The sequence below is a fragment of the Microtus oregoni genome, unplaced genomic scaffold (genome assembly GCF_018167655.1).
Source record: "Microtus oregoni isolate MIOR12 unplaced genomic scaffold, Mior012 000046F_ref0000063, whole genome shotgun sequence".
Classification (NCBI taxonomy): Eukaryota; Metazoa; Chordata; class Mammalia; order Rodentia; family Cricetidae; genus Microtus; species Microtus oregoni.
In genome coordinates this window covers 11,110,125-11,131,411 of record NW_024543220.1, presented here as the reverse complement: position 1 = coordinate 11,131,411, position 21,287 = coordinate 11,110,125, and the positions used below count along the sequence as shown (strand labels likewise).

At 46.3% G+C, this 21,287-nt stretch overlaps 4 protein-coding genes across 6 annotated transcripts in view; all 4 read left to right on the top strand.

Moving 5' to 3' along the window:
- The window catches only part of LOC121435270 (H-2 class I histocompatibility antigen, Q10 alpha chain-like), an 808,095-nt gene that overhangs the window by 120,174 nt on the left and 666,634 nt on the right, over positions 1-21,287 (top strand). The window lies entirely within an intron of this gene.
- The window catches only part of LOC121435275 (H-2 class I histocompatibility antigen, Q10 alpha chain-like), a 703,994-nt gene that overhangs the window by 16,073 nt on the left and 666,634 nt on the right, over positions 1-21,287 (top strand). Inside the window, exons 7-8 of one of the 2 annotated variants that reach the window (XM_041634497.1) lie at positions 8,934-8,981; positions 9,122-9,538. In XM_041634497.1, the coding sequence (XP_041490431.1) occupies positions 8,934-8,981; positions 9,122-9,126 (53 nt within the window). In that variant the 3' untranslated portion in view covers positions 9,127-9,538. Of the gene's footprint in view, positions 1-8,933; positions 8,982-9,121; positions 9,539-21,287 lie in introns of those variants that run through there. The other variant, XM_041634499.1, reaches the window with a different exon arrangement.
- LOC121435272 (H-2 class I histocompatibility antigen, Q10 alpha chain-like) overlaps positions 5,077-21,287 on the top strand; it is a 708,503-nt gene continuing 692,292 nt past the window's right edge. Inside the window, exon 1 of the mRNA XM_041634490.1 lies at positions 5,077-5,190. Coding sequence (XP_041490424.1) covers positions 5,118-5,190 — 73 coding nt within the window. The 5' untranslated portion in view covers positions 5,077-5,117. The remainder of the gene's footprint in view (positions 5,191-21,287) is intronic.
- LOC121435313 (H-2 class I histocompatibility antigen, Q10 alpha chain-like) overlaps positions 5,401-21,287 on the top strand; it is a 731,224-nt gene continuing 715,337 nt past the window's right edge. The window contains exons 1-5 of one of the 2 annotated variants that reach the window (XR_005972564.1): positions 5,401-5,665; positions 6,075-6,311; positions 8,057-8,332; positions 8,463-8,573; positions 9,122-9,538. Coding sequence is in view for 1 of the 2 variants with exons in the window: in XM_041634557.1 (XP_041490491.1) it covers positions 5,428-5,665; positions 6,075-6,311; positions 8,057-8,286 (705 nt within the window). In the remaining variant the exon portion in view is untranslated. Of the gene's footprint in view, positions 5,666-6,074; positions 6,312-8,056; positions 8,333-8,462; positions 8,574-9,121; positions 9,539-21,287 lie in introns of those variants that run through there. The other variant, XM_041634557.1, reaches the window with a different exon arrangement.

Sequence of the window (21,287 nt, the reverse complement as noted above, 5' to 3'; positions counted from 1 at the left end):
GTGATATAAGTACATATGCCACTCAGGAAGTCTCACCCGCAGTTCCTCAGCCTCTGCTGCACCCCTGTGCCAAAATATGACATAGCGCCCAGCTCCCAACTAGGCACCTGCCCATTGATTACCCTGTTACACCCTTTGCAGAGCTTTCACAGAGGTGTGACCAGGACTCCCCTCTCCCTCTCCTGACTCCCACGTCCTCTTCTGCACAGACAGCCACATTCTGACCCCACCGACCTCCACCCATTCCTCATTCTCCCCCACAACACCCCAAAGCTCTTCCCTCTCTCTATCCCTCACCACCCACCCTCTCCACCCCTCCATTCTGCCCTCCATTGTCCCCTCACTCTGCGGTCCCCTCCCTCCCACAGCTCCCAAAAGGACTGATGGGGAGGAAGGCTGGACACTGTGCCCAGCCTGAGCATAGGAGGAGATGCTGGTCCAGATGCTGTGCACACCTTACTCTGTGCAACCAGGAATCCAGCTTTCCCATGACACCAGTTTCTACTCTACAAGGGTCAGTAGAGTTACTAAATAAAATTACTACTTTGTCCAGGACAGGTAATTTTTCTGTGACAACAAATACACATTCTTGTCCACGTATATCCTTCACAACTCAGTGCTGTCTTGTTGGTAACAAGGCAGCCATACGCACTCTACAAATCTGTGAACACCATGGGGTTACAATACAAGTTTATTTGTGGATACTGAAATTTGAATTTCATCTTTTCACAAAGCACAACGTACTGTTTGACATTTGACATTAAACATAATCATGAGTTCACAGGCCACAGAGAAACAGTCAAATTCAATTTGTCTCACAGTTATTTTTTCAAACTCTCACTTGAAGAAACACGATTATTAATAAACTGACAATATAATAAAAAGGAAATTCTTTTAAAGTTTATCTAACTACATTTTATGTATCAGTGCTGTCTTAGTTAGGGTTTCTATTGCTGCGATGAAACACCATGACCCAAACACAAGCTGGGGAGGAAAGGGTTTACTGGGCTCACACTTCAGCATTGCTGCTCAGCACTGAAGGAAGTCAGGACAGGAGCTCACACAGGGCAGGATCCCAGAGGCAGGAGCTGACACAGAGGTCATGAAGGGGAGCCGCTTGCTGACTCAGCCTGCTGTCTGAGAGAACCCAGGACACCAGCCCAGGGCTGTCCCTAGCCGCTGTGGACCGGGTTTTCCCACACTAATCACTATTGAGAATGAGCCTTACACCTGGATCTCATGGAAGCATTTCCTAAACTGAGGCTCCTTCCTCTCTGAAGACTCTAGCTTATGTCAACCTGACACAGAAAACCATCACTATTCAGACACAACCCTCCCGTTCTCACATGATCTCACATGAAAATCATAATAATTTTAAAAGTCTAGTCTTTACAAATTCAAACATAATAAAAGTTCAGTCTCTTTAGAATATCTATTCTCTTTAAACATTCAAAATCTCTTTTAAATGTTCAAGTATTTCATCTATGGGATTCTTTAAAATTCAAAAGTGGCGGTGCACATTTAATCCCAGGACTTGGGAGGCAGAGGCAGGTGTATCTCTGTGAGTTCAAGGCCAGCCTGGTCTACAGAGCGAGTTCCAGAATACCTAGGGCTGTTAAACAGAGAAACTCTATCTTGAAAAAGGAGAGAGAGAGAGAGACAGAGAGAGAGAGAGAGAGAGAGAGAGAGAGAGAGAGAGATACTAAATACCTTCTTCAAGAGGGAAGAACCTAGGCACTGTCCCAATTTAATCCAAGCAAAGTCAATCTCAACAGTAGAAAAACTCACTGTCGAGTTGTCTGGGACTCACTCACAACCATCTGGACCCCTGCGAAGGGCTATGGTCTCTTCTCCAGCTCTGCCCTCTGCAGCTAACACAGCTCCTCTTCTAGGCCCCGCTGGCTCCACTCACTGCTGCTGCTGTTCCTGGTGATCTTCCATGGTGCTGGTGTCTCCAAAACACCAGGGCTGCACTTTCACCAATGGCCTCTCACAGGGTCTCGTGGTACGAAGCCTCAAATCCTTGTCATGAGCCCTTCAGTCCTGGGCCTCCACTGCCACGGAGGCTGCACCTTCACCAACGGCCTCTCCTGGCCTCTCACAGTGCAGACCTCACCTGGCCTCCATGACTCCTTCATGCCCTCAAAACCAGTACCACCTAGGTGATGCTCACGCATTACCAAATCTGCATCGGGACTGTTTGCACAGCTGGCAGTTGACAAAAAGCAGGAAGCTTTTTGAGAGAACTATGCCCATATTCCCAAATATTGTCTATAACTGTTTGTTTACATTTAAAGGGGGAGAAGCTATGGAGGTGGATACTCTGCATTGCTATGGATCTTGCTCTATCGATACAAATTTAAGGTCAATTTTGTTATATTTCTGCTCTTGGTTAAGGTATTATGTTTGTACAGCTCATTTTAAAATGTAGTGTATAATTAAGAAATATAGGTTACTTGATAATCATCTATAATAGTCAAGCTTGTAGTCATGTTAGTTAGGTTTTCTAAATATATAGAAATATATTTCCGTTAGATAGGTATTCTTCAGATCTTTCAGAGACCTTCAGAATATGGCATTTGAAATGTTTTAGGAGCTTAGGATTTTCATGACAATGAGACACATCTGCACTTAGAAGCACCAAAAGCTTCAAGAGGAAGATTGGCACCAAAGAGGCTCTGTATGGAGTTAGCTAGCCATTTGGGCAAGAGATTGCTCTTGCCTGGACTCCTTGATATTATGCTGTATGAACTGAACATGCAGGACCCACAGAAAAATGACTGCTGAAACTGCGTAAGGAAGGTGAGATGATCCTTTGGGGTTCCTGCTTCATGGAAGAGCCTGTCGGACATTCTGCAGGACACTGATTGACAAACTGCTAATACAGGCAGAACTGTCTTTGAAATTTCCTGCTTCATGGGAAAGTCTGCCAGATACTATGGGCCTGTGGGCTGAAGATGGGTACCCCAGTGATACAGAAGAACTTTGGGTGACTTCGTCCAGGCATGAGATGTCTCTGTCAATTCTACAGTTTTGGAAGTTGCTTACAATGAACTTCCTGTTACTTAGGTAATATTACATCCTTCTGGAATCTTAAATGGAGTTGAAGAATAGATAGTAATTGGGCTGAAGAAATGGCTCAGAGGTTAAGAGCACTGGCTGCTCTTCTAGAGGTTCTGAGTTCAATTCCCAGCAACCACATGGTGGCTCACAACCACCTATAATGAGATTTGATGTCCTCTTCTGGTCTGCAGGCATACGTGCAGGCAGAACACTGTATATATAGTAAATAAATAAATAAATCTTAAAAATAATAAAACTAAATTAAAAAAAGAGATAGTTTTCCTTAGTTATGATAAAAGATAAAGGAGATATAAATACTATAACTGTAATTCTTGCTTGATAACTGTTTTGTTATATATAATTTTACAATGTTAAAGTTATAAACTTCCTTTTTATTTAAACAGAAAAGGGAAAATGTGTTGTGGGAAATCCTTCTGTCTATGTGTTGGTTTTTTTGGTTAGTGAATAAAGAAACTGCTTTGGCCTATAGCAGGGCAGAACTTAGCTAGGCAGGGAAACTAAATGCTGGGAGAAAAAAAGGGGGAGTTTGGAGAAGCCATGGAGCTGCCACCAGACAGACATGCCAAAACTTTCCCAGTAAGGCAAAGTCACATGGCAATACACAAATTAATAGAGATGGGCTAGTTTAGGATATAAAAGTTAGCCAGAAATACACTTAAGCTATTGGACAAACAGTATTGCAAATAATGTGATTTCCGTGAGATTATTTCAGGAGTCTGGGTGGCTGAGAAACAAACAAGCAGCCTCCTTACAACAAAGACCCATGCTCAGGATCTCACCTGTAAGTAGAGACTTTGCTCTTCACTCAGGATCGTGTCTTCACAGCCTGTGCTTACACTCAGACTCCTAGTGTTTGTTCCCAGATGATCATCTGTGGCTCCAGGTGCTTGTGTTTTACACAGATCTTCATTCCATAGTCCTGAGATTGTCCGTGTGGAGCTGGGTCATTGTCTCAGCCCAGTAGACCCCTTCTCCATGGGAAGAGACCCTGTGGAAACCAAATACAGCAGGGCACTGACCCTGTCTACACTCCACGTTTCCCTGTGTGCACACACTTCCATGGTACAGCTGCTTTAGGAAATAAACCACAGTCAGTAAGAGTTAAGAGTAACTAAATATAAAGCAGAATAAAATGATAGTTACATAATCTCTCTCTCTCTCTCTCTCTCTCTCTCTCTCTCTCTCTCTCTCGTTCTCTCCCCTTCTCTCTCTGACCTTCGCTCTCACTTTATGAGCTGATGAGATGAGAGAGGGGAACGTCACAGGGACACTGGATCTGATAACAGTTGACTTCTGAGTTCCTCATTCATGTAGACTGTGGACAGAGGGTCATTCTCACGACACAGTACACACTGGATAGTCTCGGTCGCATTCGGTTCAATAGTGTGAAGAAAAATTAAATTTATTAATTTTTTGTTTCTCTGGATTTTTTACTTGCTGTGTTCAAATCGCAGCCACACACAACTGAAGTAGAAAGTGAAAGCAGAGGTGAGCAGGGCCTCCTTCCTGCAGGGAGAGTCACATATAACACAGTGTGTCGAAAGTGCTTAATCAGAGCTGTAAAAACCCCAGTCACCTCCGATGCTGGAGTCCACAGCAGCCCGGCACCCTCCAGGACTCCGACAGCACCTGTTTCCGTGAACATTCATTTTAAGTGCTGTATGTATTTTACCTGGAAACTTCATGCTCTCAGGTTTCATCCTGACTAACCTGAAGAGCAGTTGGCCTTAGGCGGCTCAGAGACACCATGACACACAGCGCTCCATCCCGCAGCACTGGGTTCAAAGTCTTAGTCCCCAGGAGGGTGAGGTCTGGGTGGGGAAGCCCAGGCTGGGGATTCCCCTGTCCCCAGTTTCACTTCTCCTGCTCCTAACCTGGGTCAGATCCCTCTGCCCGGACACTGATGACAACTCGGCGGTTCTCACCCCCATTGGGTGACGAGATCCCGAGGAACCAACCAGCGTCGCCGTGGTCACCGGTTATAAAGTCCACGCAGACCGCGGAACTCAGAGTCTCCGCTCCGCAGATCTGAGATGGGGGCAACGGCGCCACGCACGCTGCTCCTGCTGCTGGCGGCCGCCCTGGCCCCGACCCAGACCCGCGCGGGTGAGTGCGGGGTCGGGAGGGAAACGGGCTCCGCGGGGAGGGCGGGGGCGGCACCGGGGAAGCCGCGTCCCCGCGTGGCCCAGCCGGACCCTCCCGCCCCTTCTCCACCCGCGTCCCGGGCCCCGCGCCCTGCTCTCCTCCCGGCCCGCGCTCCTGCCCGGGGTCCCGGGAGCAGGGTCGGCGTCTCACCGCGCGCCGCCCCCAGGCTCGCACTCGCTGCGGTATTTCTACACCGCCATGTCCCGGCCCGGCCTCGGGGAGCCCCGATTCATCTCCGTCGGCTACGTGGACCACACGCAGTTCGTGCGCTACGACAGCGACGCGGAGACTCCGAGGATGGAGTCGCGGGTGCCGTGGGTGGAGCAGGAGGGGCCGGAGTATTGGGAGAGGCACACACAGATCGCCAAGAACCGCGAGCAGGGTTTCCGAGAGAACCTGAGGACCCTGCTCGGCTACTACAACCAGAGCGAGGGCGGTGAGTGACCGCGGTCGGAGGTCACGACCCCTCCACGTCCCCACGCGCGGGCCGAAGTCGTCCCGGGTCCCAGGTCCGAGGAGAGCGGGGACCGGACCCGGTTTCCCTTTCGGTTTAGGGTCCGCGGTGGGCGGGGCCGCGGGCGTGGGTGAAGGGGGCGGGGCTTCAGGGCAGGGCTGTTGGGCTGGCTGACCTCTGGTGGGCGGGGCCTCGGGTGACCCCGGGGCTGAACAGGTGGGCGGGGCTGACCTGGGTGAAGGGGGCGGGGCTTCAGGGCAGGGCTGTTGGGCTGGCTGACCTCTGGTGGGCGGGGCCTCGGGTGACCCCGGGGCTGAACAGGTGGGCGGGGCTGACCGCGGAGTCCCCGCAGGCTCTCACACCATCCAGCTGATGTAAGGCTGTGACTTAGGGTCGGACGGGCGCCTCCTCCGCGGGTATGACCAGTACGCCTACAAAGGCCGCGATTACCTCGCCCTGAACGAGGACCTGACGACTTGGACGGCGGCTGACACAGAGGCTCAGATCTCCAGATGCAAGTTTGAGCAGGGTGGGGAGGCAGAGAGAAAGAAGGCCTACCTGGAGGGCCTGTGTGTGCATTCTCTGCGCAGATACCTGGAGAACGGGAAGGACTCGCTGCTGCGCACAGGTGCGGGGCCACAGGCAACTCCTCCCTCTGCCCTCGGGCTGGGCTCAGTCCTGAGGAAGAGGAAACCCTCACTGGAGTCATGCCCCTGTCTCTGAGGGCAGATAGAGTCCTGGGTCTCCTGATCCAGCATGGCAGGGACTGCACTGACCTCCCAGGGCTCAGCCTTCTCCCTGGACAGTTCCACATCTGTCTCAGGAGGGAGGAGAGAGGATCCCGACATCACCAACAGTGGCTCCTTCAGTCTGCAGCCCCTGTCAGCCATGGCCTCTCCCAGGCTGGGTTCTCTGCCACACCCAGTGTCTGTGGACACTGAGTCCTGTCATCTGAGTGTGTCAGCCCTGACACACCAGGACCGGAGTCTCCTTCACCTGATGGGAGACACGGACTCACTCTACCCTAGGCTGCTTCCCCCAGTTTCTAGAACTTTCCAAAGAATAAATTCTCACAGATTCCTGTGTGTCAGGTTTGCATCCATCCCACACCCCAATTCTATCTCTTCCTAGATGGGGTGCCCTGGACAAATAGTAAATTGTGGGTGTTTTTTTCTTTCTTTCTTGTATTCTCTTTCTCTCTCTCTCTCTCTCTCTCCCTCTCTCTCCCTCCCTCTCTCCTTGTTGTCATTTTGCTTTAAGTTTTTCTTCCTCACTAGGACGGTATTCCTTCTCTCCCTCCCCTGTGTTATCTTGTGTATCAGTCTCCACAGGTGTCATGTGGACTGACACTCGGGATAATTAGACAAGTTAAGTCAGTGATCTCTTTAAATGAGAAAGATTCCTGGGAGATTAGACTATTTTCAGCCAGAATTAACCTTCCAGAGCCCCCTGCTCTCCCTCTGACCCAACAAGTTACAGTGTTGCCCTAGTGAATTAGGAACGGGACTTCCTCAGAGACAGGGTCTTCTGCACCTCAAGGACTGAAGTGACAGGGAAGACCCACACACCCTGTGAGCACCACTGTGTCCCAGTGAGTGCTGCACTGGGCTCCACAGCACACTTCAGGGATCCTGGGTGACCATACCTGCTATCTTGTCCCTCAGAGGCAGTGCTTGGGGAGTCCTTCTCTCTGGCTGAGTTTCACAGGTTCACCACAATTGTTCCACACAGTTTGGTGATGGCTGTTCACTTGGCTCACACTTAACCTAGTCAGCAAGATGGCCACAGTGCTTGTTCCCCAATGGTGGCAGCAGGAGTTGGTAGCACCCTTCATATAGCCCGATCATCTTAATTTCTTATTCCTGTAGGAGTTTTTTTAATGTTTATTTATTTAATATGTATACAATATTCTGTCTGCATGTATGGCTGCAGGCCAGAGGAGGGCACCAGACCTCATTACAGATGGTTGTGAGCCACAATGTGGTTGCCGGGAATTGAACTCAGGACCTTTGGAAGAGCAGGCAATGCTCTTAACCACTGAGCCATCTCCCCAGACCCCTCCTGTAGGAGTTTAATCACATATATAAATTAATTATTTTCCATTCCTTCATCCTTTTCCTACCTAACTTATGCTATAGAACATCACATAAGAAGACCATGTCGACCTGCTGGCTCTGTGGATTCCCTCTTAGCTTCTGAGTCTTCTCAGGAAACTGCAGTTCTGTGATGAGGGGACCAGCTCTACCTGCAGGTCACTAGTGTGATGACAGTAGTGTTCAAACAGACACATAGTTCAGTGTCATCAGTGATTTAACTTTGTCTTTACAGATTTCAGTTTATCTTGTTTATTGTGAGATTTAATTTTCCACACAGATCCCCCAAAGGCACATGTGACCCATCATCCTGGACCTAAAGGTGATGTCACCCTGAGGTGCTGGGCCCTGGGCTTCTATCCTGCCTTCATCACCCTGACCTGGCAGAGGGAGGAGGAGGAACGGACTCAGGACATGGAGCTTGTGGAGACCAGACCTTCTGGGGATGGAAGCTTCCAGAAGTGGGCATCTCTGGTGGTGCCTTCTGGGGAGGAGCACAAATACACATGACATGTGTACCATGAGGGGCTGCCTGAGCCCCTCACCCTGAGATGGGGTAAGGAGGGAGTGGGTGCAAAACTGGGGTCAGGGAAAGCTGGAGCCTTCTGCAGACCCTGAGCAGGGTCAGGGCTGAGAGCTAGGGTCATGACCCTCACCTTCCCTTCCTGTTCTTCTTCCCTTCCCAGAGCCTCCTCAGTCCATGGACCCCATCATGGCAGTCATTGCTGGTCTGGCTCTCATTGGAGTTGTGATCATTGGAGCTGTGGTGGTTGTGAGGAAGAGGAGGAGAAACACAGGTAGGAAAGGGCAGGGTCTGAGTTCTCTCTCAGTCCCTTTTAAAAGAATCTCTGCCTCATTAATGGGAAACATATCCACACCCTCATTGCTGCTGTCTCTAACCTGGGTCTGCTGTCAGTTCTGGAAACTTCCTAGACTGGGGACTTCCCTGGTCTCTCACAGCTTTTCTTCTCACAGGTGGAAAAGGAGGAAACTATGCTCCAGCTCCAGTTAAGAGTGGGAGGCAGAATTGTCCCTGAGGCCTGTGGGGGGAAGCTGATGTATTTGGGGAGCTCTTGCAATACATAATAGCGCCTGCAGAAAATCTTCTAGGGGCCAAATTTTTAGCTTCCCATGAATACATATATTTTTACCCCCAGGCAGGGACAGTTCCCAGAGCTCCGATGTGTCTCTCCCAGACTGTAAAGGTGACCCTCTGGGACCTGACCTGGGGAGGGGCAGAGTGGACATGATTGGGTTTCAAGGACTCCCAGAATCACCTTTGAGTGTGTGGTGGGTTGTTGGGATGTTGTCTTCACAGTGATTGTTCATGACTCTTGTTCTGTAGCGTGAAGACAGCTGCCTGGTGTGGATGGAGTGACAGACGTTGTGTTCAGGTCTCCCCTGTGACATCCAGAGCCCCCCAGTTCACTCTCAGCAATAGTGTCTGATGTTCCCTGTGATCCTATGGGCTCAATGTGAAGAACTGGGGAGCCCAGCCCACCCTGCACACCTGACCCTGTCCCTGCACTGCCCTGTTCCCTTCCACAGCCAACCTTCATGTTCCTGCAGACAGGAGGGGACATATCAATCCTGTCTCCTCCATGCTGTCCTGAGCTGCAGTCCTGACTTCCCCACTGAAAATAAGAATCTGAATGTGAACTTGATTGTCCATGTCCTTGATCTCAAAGGTTGATTGGTGGTAAAATAAAGGATTGAGATAGAGTTTATGGAGGAAATAAATGGCAGCATGGAGAACCTCCCAGATTCTGTGTTCACTGTGCTGTGTGCATCTGGTGGGACAGGATGAGGCTGTGGGAGCTGAGTGAGAACAGGGCTGTGCGTTATGTTGGCTTGGACAAGGTCACTGGTCAACTCTGTCCCCTCCTGGCTCCGTTCTATTCATCTCTTAGAACCTCATGCTGACATCTGTGAAACAGGGACACTGGGATGGCCAGAGCCTCCTCCTGTCCCTGGGATTATGAGCCGCCAGGGCTGCTGTGACAGTCATGGCTGCTGTCCTGGCTGTGACTCTTTCCCCTGTCTTCTCTGTTAATTTCTTGTCTCTTTAGCTAGTATGGAGGACTAGGCCTGTTCTTTATCCTGTGAGTGGTGTCTGCCTCATTACTCTGTGGGGTCCCTGAGTGACAGCAGTAAGAGCTGTTTTCCGTCCCTGACCCCTCAAGGCCAAACTAGGTCCCTGCACTCAGGAGACTGTGGGATGAGAACATGAGCTTCAGTCTCCTGAGCTCCTGCCTCCCTTCAGGCCCCTCCCTGGAGGTCCTACCCTTCTTTCCCATCTATCAGAATCTAACCCAGGTTGTAGGATGGGCAGAGAGAAGGGATCCACAGGGTCTCATCTCAGGTCTCTCCTGTGCTCTGCCCAAGGTCCCCTCTCTCTCTCTGCCTCTGGGAATCCTGTGCTCCCTCCAGTGGAGACTCAAGGATTTACAGGCTGAGTTTACTTAGGATTTATGTTTATTAAAAAACATGATCCAAGGACTGAAGCGATGGCTCAGGGCTTGAGAGCACTTGCTGCTCTTGCAGAGGACCCAGGTTAAGATCCCAGCACCCATCTGATGGCTCATAACCATCCTTAACTCCTGTTCCATGACATCCAATGCGCTTGTGGACACCATGCAGATCCATGGTGCAAACACTACTATCAAAAAAAAAAAAAAACCCAAAAACAAAAACTCATAGATGCAAAATTCATAAATTAAAATAAAAGATTATGAAGAATGCCAGAGATGGAAATTCCTTCATTCCCTGCTCCAGGTTCCGGCCTCTGCAGTTTTCTCTTCTAGCTTTGTGACATCCAGTCAGGAGCTCCAGGAGCCTTAGCAGAGATGTCTGATGACCAAGGAGGCGATCATCTCTGTCATGGGGCTGCCATCTTTGTCTTGTGAGGGATGATGGGTCCCAGTGTTGACCACAGATAACATTCATGCACAATAAGTATACGAAGAATGAAGAAAAATTAAAAATGAAATATAAGATTGCTTGTCAAAGAAGAGAGATGAAGGGAAAATGGCGGGACTTTCTGAGGGAAAAGGTCAGGTGACTGTGACCTCAGTGTGAGGGGACCTGGGGCTGCACGTGACAGCCCAGCACTTGACCTGAGGTTGTGTTAACAAAGGGAGCTTCTGTAGAACACAGAGGTGACTGTGAATTTTCCTCTGGACTGAAACATCCCTGCTGGAGCCAGGAGGAGCTGATGAGGCTCAGGAAACACAAGAAGCTACAGGTTCACGAAGCTGACACAATGTAGCGCTTCCCTCTCAGGGTTAAACCAGCTGCAGTTCCTGAGGGACTGGAGCTGCTAGGAGCTGTGCAGGGGACTGCAGTGGTGCAGCTGTGTGAGCGGACATGCGCACTGGGGTGGCTGTCAGTGGTTATCCCCGACTCACCCAGGCTCCTGTTAGGGACCAGTGAGCTCAGGGCTCACTGAGCTGACCATGGATGGATGTTTTCCTTGGTCTATCACTGTCTCTAACTGGAGTGGAGGAAATCTACTCCTCATAGGGGGACACAGCTATGTTAATTGTTAATGTAAATTGTTCTATCATTAATAAATCTCAGAAGTTAGCTATTGGGGTAAAACCTGATAGGTCAAGAAAGCAACAGAAGGGGGCTGGAGAGATGGCTCAGTGGTTAAGAGCATTGCCTGCTCTTCCAAAGGTCCTGAGTTCAATTTCCGGCAACCACATGGTGGCTCACAACCATCTGTAACGAGGTCTGGTGCCCTCTTCTGGCCTGCAGACATACAGACAGATTATTGTATACATAATAAATAAATATTAAGAAAAAAAGAAAGCAACAGAAGAAAAACCAGCTGATCCTCTCTCTCCATGCTTCCCACATTGATATCCCCATGAATCTTTATAGGCCGTGCCCTACTCTTTTCTCTGCCTCTCTTGTTGTATCCTGGGTCCTCCAAAACCTCTATGGCTAATTCCAGACAGCTGGTTGTTAACTCCGCCCCCTGATTCAAGGATAACTTTATTAACAGTCTTGAGTTTCACAGTACAATCACATATCCCTCGACATTTCCCCTTTGTCTACATAAAAAGGAAAAGTTTTAACTCTAACATAGTAAAACTATGTACAATAAGAACAATAATCAGGTAGGAATTACATTTATATGTGGTGGTGGCACACACCTTTAATCCCAGCACTCAGTACGCGGAGGCAGGCAGATCTCTGTGAGTTTGAGGCCAGCCTGGTCTACAGAGTAAGATCCAGGGCAGGCTCCAAAGCTGCAGAGAAACCCTGTCTCAAAACAAAACAAAAAACAAAAACAAAAATCAAACAGAATTACATCTACAATATCCAATCCATTTGTATTTGAAAAATTCTGAGATATTACTCTATTATCTATGATACCTTAAAGTTTTATACATAAACCGCTTTCTAACATAACTTTTATTACTACCCTAAAACTATCTTTTTAGACCTTAGACATTTCTAAGATAACCATCTCAAGCTTATATGTCTCTCAACCTTATAAACTTTACATCTCTTTTCTAAGTTACTTTTCTGAATTTGGTAACAAAGAAAATGGTTTAACTATCTAATTTTTAACCCCATCAGAGACAAGAAAAGAATAAACATTGCCTGAATATTCAGGAAGTGTGGCACAAACAACGTCCTTTTGTTGTTGTTTTGTTTTGCTTTGCTTTTCGAGACAGGGCTGCTCTGTGTAACAGCCCTGGCTGTCCTGGAACTCACTTTGTAGACCAGGCTGGCCTTGAACTTCTGTCCCACAGCAGGTGACTCTTCTGACATAAGACAGAGATTTTAGATTTTCCTTTAACAAGCATGCTTGGGTTTAGAGACGAAGAGAGACGCACTCCAACTCAAAAGACAGCTTTAATTTTTAATTGAACTGGGACTACAAAAATAGCATTTGCCTTATGTCTGTAGAGAATATAAAGACAAACATCTGGGAATATTTATGAGAATTTGTCCTATTGGGTTTGTGCTATCCCATCAGGTCAATTACTCTCTCTCTTGAGGATTCATCCTTCTTCAGACGTCTCATCTGTCCAATGGTCTTCAGATTCCTTAATTAGATGCTTGCTTTTATTCTCCTGGGAAGAAAAACCAAAACCTTTCCCCAACCCTAACTTCAGGGATTTCCCATTTTGGCAGGTTTTGTCTGATCAAATGAAAGGCGTTTGTCAGTCTTATAAGTCAGTTTAGACCCAATGGCCATAATGTTTGATGAACTATCACCTCTCATACTCAAGAGGTTTCTCCTGCTCAAATCAAAACTTTGCCCTTCTTGATGGAATCCACAGCTTTCTTCCCCTGTGGAAACAAACGCAGAACCCCTTCCCCAACAGAACACACACCCGGGTTTCCATTCTGAGGTCAACTCATCTTTATTCAGGCTGACTTAACTGGGCAGTTGTTTCTATTACCCGCTGTCTCTCCACAGCTGACATCACTTCCTCGTTAGCATTTAAAATGTTACAGTTCACAGAGCATTGTGTGATCTGTCTCTGGGTCTTTATTACTCCTTTCTGTTTATTAAGGATAACTGTTAAAGTGTGATTAGATCCTTCTATGACAGTTTGTCCTGTAGGGTTGTGTGGTACACCTGTAATATGCTTTATGTTGTAATATGGAAAACCCTGTTTCACTTTACTGGAGACATCTGCTGAAGCACTGTCTGTCTTAATTTGCACAGATATCCTCATGATGTAAGTGTAATTACAGAACCAGCCTTGTCAGAACTCAGACCAGTTGCCCATGTCAGCTTGAATATGTTTATGATATGGTGCACATACTGCCATTTTCCAACCTTGCAAAACAAAACACATCCTTTTGCCGAAATTCATTTCTTTGCGTTCCTTTTGGGTTATTTCCTGCAGGTAATGGAGTTTGGCTATACAAAGAACAAGTGGGATCTTTCCTTATAATTCCCTTGGCTTGTTGCCAAGTGACAGAAAAAAAAAAAACCTTTTTTAAACATTTTCTGGTAACATGGTGTTTTTATGAATTTCTGAGGCTTCTAGCACATTCCCTGTTAACTGCTGACCAGTTTCATCATTACCTGTGCTAGAGGTCCTGGTAGACTCTTATGGGATCTGATGTGTGTTACATACAAGGGATGATTTCCGTATCTGATTACTTGTTGTAACTGAATAAACAGCAAAGATAATTCTGAATCATCTGGAATAAGCTCAGTGGTTTCAATGTGTAAAACAACACTTTCTGCATATTGAGAGTTAGTAACTATATTAAGACATTCAGGGAAATCTCATAATGCCATAAGATTGGCATACCGCCCTGACTTTTTAACTGAATCACAAGGGCTGTTAGCAACTTTACTCATTTTTCCAGACATATATGCCTTTACTGATTTATTTGCATCAGTATAGAATGTAGGGGCCCCAGAAATTGGTGTCCTTTTTAATATCTAAATCCAATTAGTTCTTCTTATAAACTGAAGTCTCCTACTTTGGGGATATTGTTGTTAATCTCTCCCAAAAGAAATTACTGCAAGCTCTTTGCCAATGCCCATTTTCTGCCCATAACAAAGCAACTTCAGAATTAGTAAAAGGTACCACAGCTTCAGCTATGTCTCTTTCTACTAATTGATGGAGTCTCACTTTTCCTTTCAGAATCAATTCAGAAACCTGGTCTACATAGGTCGTTATTTATTTACTTAATTTGTGTGCAATAATATCCACACTAAAATATTATCTTCTGCTTAAGAATTCCTTTATAGCAATGTGGTACTGGTACACACCTTTAATTCCAGCACTAGGGAAGCAAAGGCAGGTGAATCTCTGAGTTAAAGGCCAACCTGTTCTAACAGAACAAAATACAAATGAGAAGGAGGAGAAGGAGAAGAAGAGGAAGAGGAAGAGGAAGAAGGAGAAGGAGAAGGAGGAGAAGGAGAAGGAGAAGGAGAAGGAGAAGAAGAAGAAGAAGAAGAAGAAGAAGAAGAAGAAGAAGAAGAAGAACTCCTTTATAAAAGTGAGTAGAAGGTAGAATGGCTGGGATACAATCAAGGTCAAGGTCAGGATCCAGGTGATCCACATGTACATCCTGTAATCTTTTTCTACCAAAGCCAATTCTCTCTCGGCCTCAGGTGATAGTTTTTTTTTTTTTGGATTATTTAAGTCTTTATCACCTCGTAAGGTTTGAGATAAATTACTTAGATCTCGAGTAATTAATCCAGTTATGGGCTGTAGCCAGTACCTATCTCCCAGCAACTTCTGAAAAATTATTCAGAGTTCATAATTGATCTCTCCTGATTTGTACTTCCTGTGGCTGAATTTTCTGTAAACCTATCTTATATCCTAGATAATTGATAGAATCTCTTCTTTGTATTTTTTCAGTAACAATTTGTAATCCCTAGCAAAGCAAAATTCTCTTTACTTCATCAACCACTTTTTCTAAGGTATCTGCATCTGAAACATCCAGTAAGGTATCATCCATATAATGATAATTTTCAGATTGAAGAAACTGTTTATGATTTAGTTCTCATGGCTGTTGTATAAAATACTGACACAAAGTGGGGCTGGTTAACATTCCTTATGGGAGAATTTTCGATTGACGCCTTCAATACATTGAGCATTATAATACGTAGGCACCACGAAGGCAGTTTTCTCTATCCTGTTTTGTTTTGGTTTGGTTTTGGTTTGGTTTTTGAGACAGGGTTTCTCTGTAGCTTTGGAGCCTGTCCTGGAACTAGCTCTTGTAGGCCAGGCTGGCCTCATACTCACAGAGATCCACCTGCCTCTGCTTCCAAAGTGCTGGAATTAAAGGTGTGAGCCACCACCACCCGGTTTTCAGAAGCATTCTTTATTTTATGATTTGTTTCTGAGACTGGAGGAATGTTAATCTGTGTTTTCCATTGCTGCAATAATCATCACCCCATCGATTCATGGCTACATTAACCACACATGGCTTTACTTTTCCTATTTAAGCTGGGCTGTGATGGCAGTGGTGTCAGGGCTCCTGGGACAGAGCCTGGACAGTTTCCAGCCTTGTGTGCAGCAGGAGAGGACACAGGTGCCCTGGAAGCAGGATGTGAGACCATAAGGTGTTCAGTTCCCTGGATGCCTGGGTCCCTGGTGGGAAAGGGAAAACGTCACCCATAAGAGTTTTGTCCCATGAACCTCGTGTGTGTGTGAAGATTGTAGAATGTGCAAGTGAGTTGTCAGTGTGAGTCCGTGTGTCCGTCCACTCTTTCCCAGTCACCTCTCACACCACAGTCGTCCCTGTCTGCATTTTCCCACACAGGCCTCTGTCCTGAGTGTGGGAACACAGCCTGTTTATGGGTGAGAGTCTTCTGGCTTGTGTTAATTTCATTGGTTAAATAAAGAGACTGCCTTGGCCCTTTTATAGGACATAAAATTAGGTAGGCGGAGTAAACAGAACAGAATGCTGGGAGAAAGAAGCTGAGTCAGTGAGTCACCATGATTTTCCCACTCCAGACAGACGCAGGTTAAGATCTTCCCTAGTAAGCCACCTCGTGGGCTACACATATTATTAGAATTGGGCTAGTCCAGGTGCGAGAGTTAGCCGAGAAAAGGCTAGATATAATGGGCCAAGCAGTGTTTAAAAGAATACAGTTTCCATGTAATTATTTCAGGTAAAGCTAGCCGGGTGGCGGGACGCAGCCGAGCCCTGCTGCTCCTATTACAACAGCATGTCCTGAAGGGGGCTCACCAGGGCCTCTGTCCTGGTGTGGGGACACAGCCTGTCCTGAAGGGGGCTCACCAGGGCCTCTGTCCTCAGTGTGGGGACACAGCCTGTCCTAAAGGGGGCTCACCAGGGCCTCTGTCCTCAGTGTGGGGACACAGCCTGTCCTGAAGGGGGACTCACCAGGGCCTCTGTCCTGAGTGTGGGGACACAGCCTGTCCTGAAGGGGGACTCACCAGGGCCTCTGTCCTCAGTGTGGGAACACAGCCTGTCCTGAAGGGGGCTCACCAGGGCCTCTGTCCTCAGTGTGGGAACCCAGCTTGTCCTGAAGGGGGCTCACCAGGGCCTCTGTCCTCAGTGTGGGGACACAGCTTGTCCTGAAGGGGGCTTACCAGGGCCTCTGTCCTGAGCGTGGGGACACAGCCTGTCCTGAAGGGGGCTCACCAGGGCCTCTGTCCCACAGCAGTGGGAAGCTGTGGAGAAAGCAGGTTAGCATCCCACATTGTCCTTCTACCTTGTATGGCAGTCAGAGTTCTGAGCGACCTGCAAGGCACAAGACCAGATGGTAGTCACCTGGCCTTTTCATAGTGAGAGAACCTGACATCATCCTAACAAGTGGTCAGGATGTGCTAATGTCATTCTGATCCTTCTACTACAATTTAGGAGGTCGCCTGGAGAAGAGATATTTCTCAGTCTACTTGACAAAATGGGCATGGAAAGGAAGACATGACCTAAGTCATCCCCCTCTGCAGAGACTTTGTCCCACCCTGCTCCAGCAGTGCGCTCCTGGCCCACAGAACAACGGGAGCTTCATCCATCAGAACTGGAAGCTGAAGCAATGGGAACAGGGCGTGTTTCTCTATCAGGAAGAGGAGGACATCCACCTCACCTCCCCACCTCACCCTCACCCTGGTCACCAACAATGCTGCCTGCTGCGGAGACTCCTGGGGTCACACTTGTTAAGGAAAGGCTGTGGTGTAGTGATAGGAGCAGAGGGGCTGCATCCCCAGCACTCCGGCCGCCTCGCAGGCTTATGCCCTGAAATAACAACACACAAATAGTATTCATTTAAACACTACTTGGCCCATTAGCTCTACCCCTTACTGGCTAATTCTGATATCCCGATCAACCCATCTCTAATAAACTGTGTAGCACTGGTCTTACCGGGAAAGATTCAGCATGTCTGACCTGGCGGCTTGCTTCATCGCGTGCGTCTCAGAGAGCAGAGCTATCGTGTCTGAGCTCACTTCCTCTTCCTCCCAGCATCCTGTTCTGTTTACTCCTCCCACCTATGTTCTAACCAATAAAATGGGCCAAGGCAGTTTCTTTATTTTTTAACCAATGACCTTCCTCCATCATTTCCCCTTTTTCTGTTTAAACAAAAAAAAAGGAAGGCTTTAACTTTAACATAGCAAAATTACATATAACAAAACAGTTATCAAGTAAAAATTACAATAATCTTTATCGTAACTAAGGAAAACTATAACTATAATTAACTATTCTTTAACTCCATGAAAGACTCCAGAAAGATAAAATATTACCTAAGCAAACAAGAAATAAGCAACTTTCAAACTCTAGAAATGACAGAGACATCTCACTGCCTGGACAGTCACCCAAAGTTCCTCTGTACCATTGGGGCATCCATCTTCAGCCTACAGGCCCATAGTATCCAGAGACGTTTCCATGAAGCAGGAAATTTCAAAGGGAGTTCAGTCACTATCTGTTGTGTCCTGCAGAATGTCTCGCAAACTCCTTCATGAATCAGGAACCCCAAAAGATCATCTCACCTTTAGGCAAAGTTCAGTAGTCCTCTCTCTCTGCAGGTTCTCTGTGTCCAGTTTATGCAATAATCCAGGCAAGAGCAGTTTCTTGCCCAAATGGCTATCAAACTCCATAAAGAGCCTCTTCGATGCCCAGCTTCCTTTTGAAGTAGATTGGTGCTGCCAGGAGCAGATGTGTCTCATTGTCATGAAAAACCCTAAGTTATTAAAGCATTTAAAATGCCATATTCTATAATCTTTGAAAAATATGAAGAATGCCTAACTAAAATACATCTATGTACATCTAGAAAATCTTAACTAACATGACTACAAACTTGACTATTATGATTATCTATTAACAACCTATATATATTACATTTTAAGTGAACTACACAATCACAATACGTTAATCAAGATCAGAAATACATAAACATATAATAAAAATTGACCTTAAACCTCTATCAATAAAGCAAAATCTATACTAATGCAAATTATTCATATCTATATCATATTCCCACCTTTAAATGTAAAAGAACGTTTATAAACCATATTTGGGAACATGGGTGCAGTTTTTTCTCTCCAAACTGCTTCCTGCTGAATGGGGGCGTCATTAATTAGGTCTTTCATGGTATAACCTGTGTGCTAGTTTCATCTCAGTTGGCAGTTGAGCAAAGCAATTTTCTGAAGATGTTCACAGCAACCCTTCAGGAGGGCGTGGTCCATCATACCATCTTGGGATAGAAGCAATCCACAGACTCTCACCCTCTGTGAAAACAAAAGAAGAAACTCCTTTCCAAAGCCTCATGTCCTTAGATCCAAATTTCAAAGTCAAGGCATTTGCAAAATATCTATGTTGGATTAGTTCAGCAGCATTGATAAACAAATATCTTTTAGCAGCTGTTGCTCCTTCCTCGGCATTCAAACAATTCAAAGAGAGCATCATAGCATACAATATCAAGATTCTTTGTGTATTTTCCATCTTTGTGTAGCTTTTTTTTTAATCTCTATTTTGTTTATTTTTACTTTTAACTTTTTGCTTTTTGAGACAGGTTCTCCGTACATCTTTGACCTGAAATAACTCTGTAGACCAGGCTGTCCTTGAACTCTCAGAGATCCACCTGTCTCTGCCTCCCAGGCATTGGGATTAAAGGTGTATGCTACTACACCTTGAACTCGCAGAGATCTGTTTGTCTCTGCTTTCTGAGCACTGGGATTAAAGGCGTGTGCTACCACACCTTAAAGTCACAGAGGTCAATCTCCCTCTGCCTCTCAAGCATTAGGATTAAAGGTGTGTACTACCACACCCAACTACTCTCTCTCTTCCTTTTTTTTACTTTTAAGAACCTTAACTTTTAGCTTGCATATATTTTTAACACACTGTAAATCATTTAAACATTTTCTTTTACTTTGAATCTTTCTTTTACTGTATATCTCTCCTTTTCTGGCCACATGAGTCTTTAATTTACCAAGCAATATCAGTAGGACTAAAGCTGTTGCTTTGGCGGCTGGATCCAGCCCATTCCTTAGCTTTCCAGGCTCACGGCAGAGATACAGGCTGTCGCCATGTTTATTGCCACAACTCTATGGCATTTCAAGGTCCCTGCCAGCAAGCGAGCTTCAGCAGCCTGTGCTTTCAAACTGCACGAACCGCCTGCATAAAAGAGTCAGAGTTTGCCCTGGCAGGACAGCCCAGAAAGCCGGCATTTTTAAACGGTGCAGCTTTTTTCCTGCTACGGCTGAAAACCGAAAAGCATGCGTTCAGCTTTTCATCAACACCATTTAAGTGTTTCGTGGCAGGACCTCTTAAGAGCTGCAGGGTTTTGCAGCTGAAGCTGAGTCAGGAAGCCTCTCTTAGATGAGAGCGCTTACTTGCCTCTAGTAGCCCAAGAAATCACTGCTACCAAGAAAACATGCTTTACTCTTTTCCAAGCTTTCTCAGGCTTTCAGTGGATTCAGTTGTCCACACATCTGGGTGCCATTCTGTAGTAATAGGAGCAGTGGAGCTGTGTTCCACCACCCAGCTCCCGCCACCGGCTAGCTTTACCCAAAATAACAACACACAAATTGTATTCTTTTAAACACTGCTTGGCCCATTATATCTAGCCTCTTCTCGGCTAACTCTTGCACCTGGACTAGCCCATTTCTAATAAAATGTGTAGCACCAAGGTGCGCTTACCGGGAAGATTCTAGCTTATGTCCATCCTGGGTCGGAGCTTGATCGATCATAAGCTTCAGTCCCTTTCTGTAGGAACTGAAACATTAGTGGCTGATATTAAGGAGAAATTCATTACTATGGAAGAGGGAACAGCTGGTTTGGATCGTAAGCTTCAGTCCCTTTCTGTAGGAAATGAAACATTAACTGAGAGAATCAAAACTGCTGAATGTGGCAATCGGATTTTGTCTAAAGCTTATAACAGATTGGCGGAAAGATTGTCAATAAAAGAAGGCACGGTTTATGCCATAAAAATTATGTCCAAAGATGAGATGTTATCTCTAATGGACAAACTTCGTACTTTAGAATCATCAATGAAGGCTTTGGAACATAATTCTGGACAGGAGATTCAGACATTGCAGAAGGCAATGGTGAATAGAATTGAAAAGATTGAGGAATTTCTAAATTCTAATGAAAAAGAGCAAAGGGTGGAAAGGCAAATTTTAACTACATTTGTGGGTAAATCTCTCCAGGACAATTTCCACAAAGCTCTACCCACAGCTCTACCTGCCTTTACAGTAATAACAACAGAGAAGGTGATTGGTTCCAGAAACCCTAGGATCATCAAGGAAGATACATGGGAGCCTGTCCATATGAATGATCTCAAAGAAATTAAACAGGCTGTCATGACTTTTGGGATGCACGCCTCTTTTGTTAAAGAGATGCTAAAATTTTGGGCCACGACAAGCAGAGCAACCCCCTCGGACTGGCTCCAGCTGAGCTCTGCTGTACTTGAGAGTGGACTGCAATTGAAATGGAAATGCTTATTCAGGCAAGAGGCTAGACTTTTAGAACAGCAGGAAAAAGTGAAAGGAATTGACATTTCCCTAGATAAAATTCTAGGTGAAGGGATCTTTTCCGACCCTCAGGAACAAGCT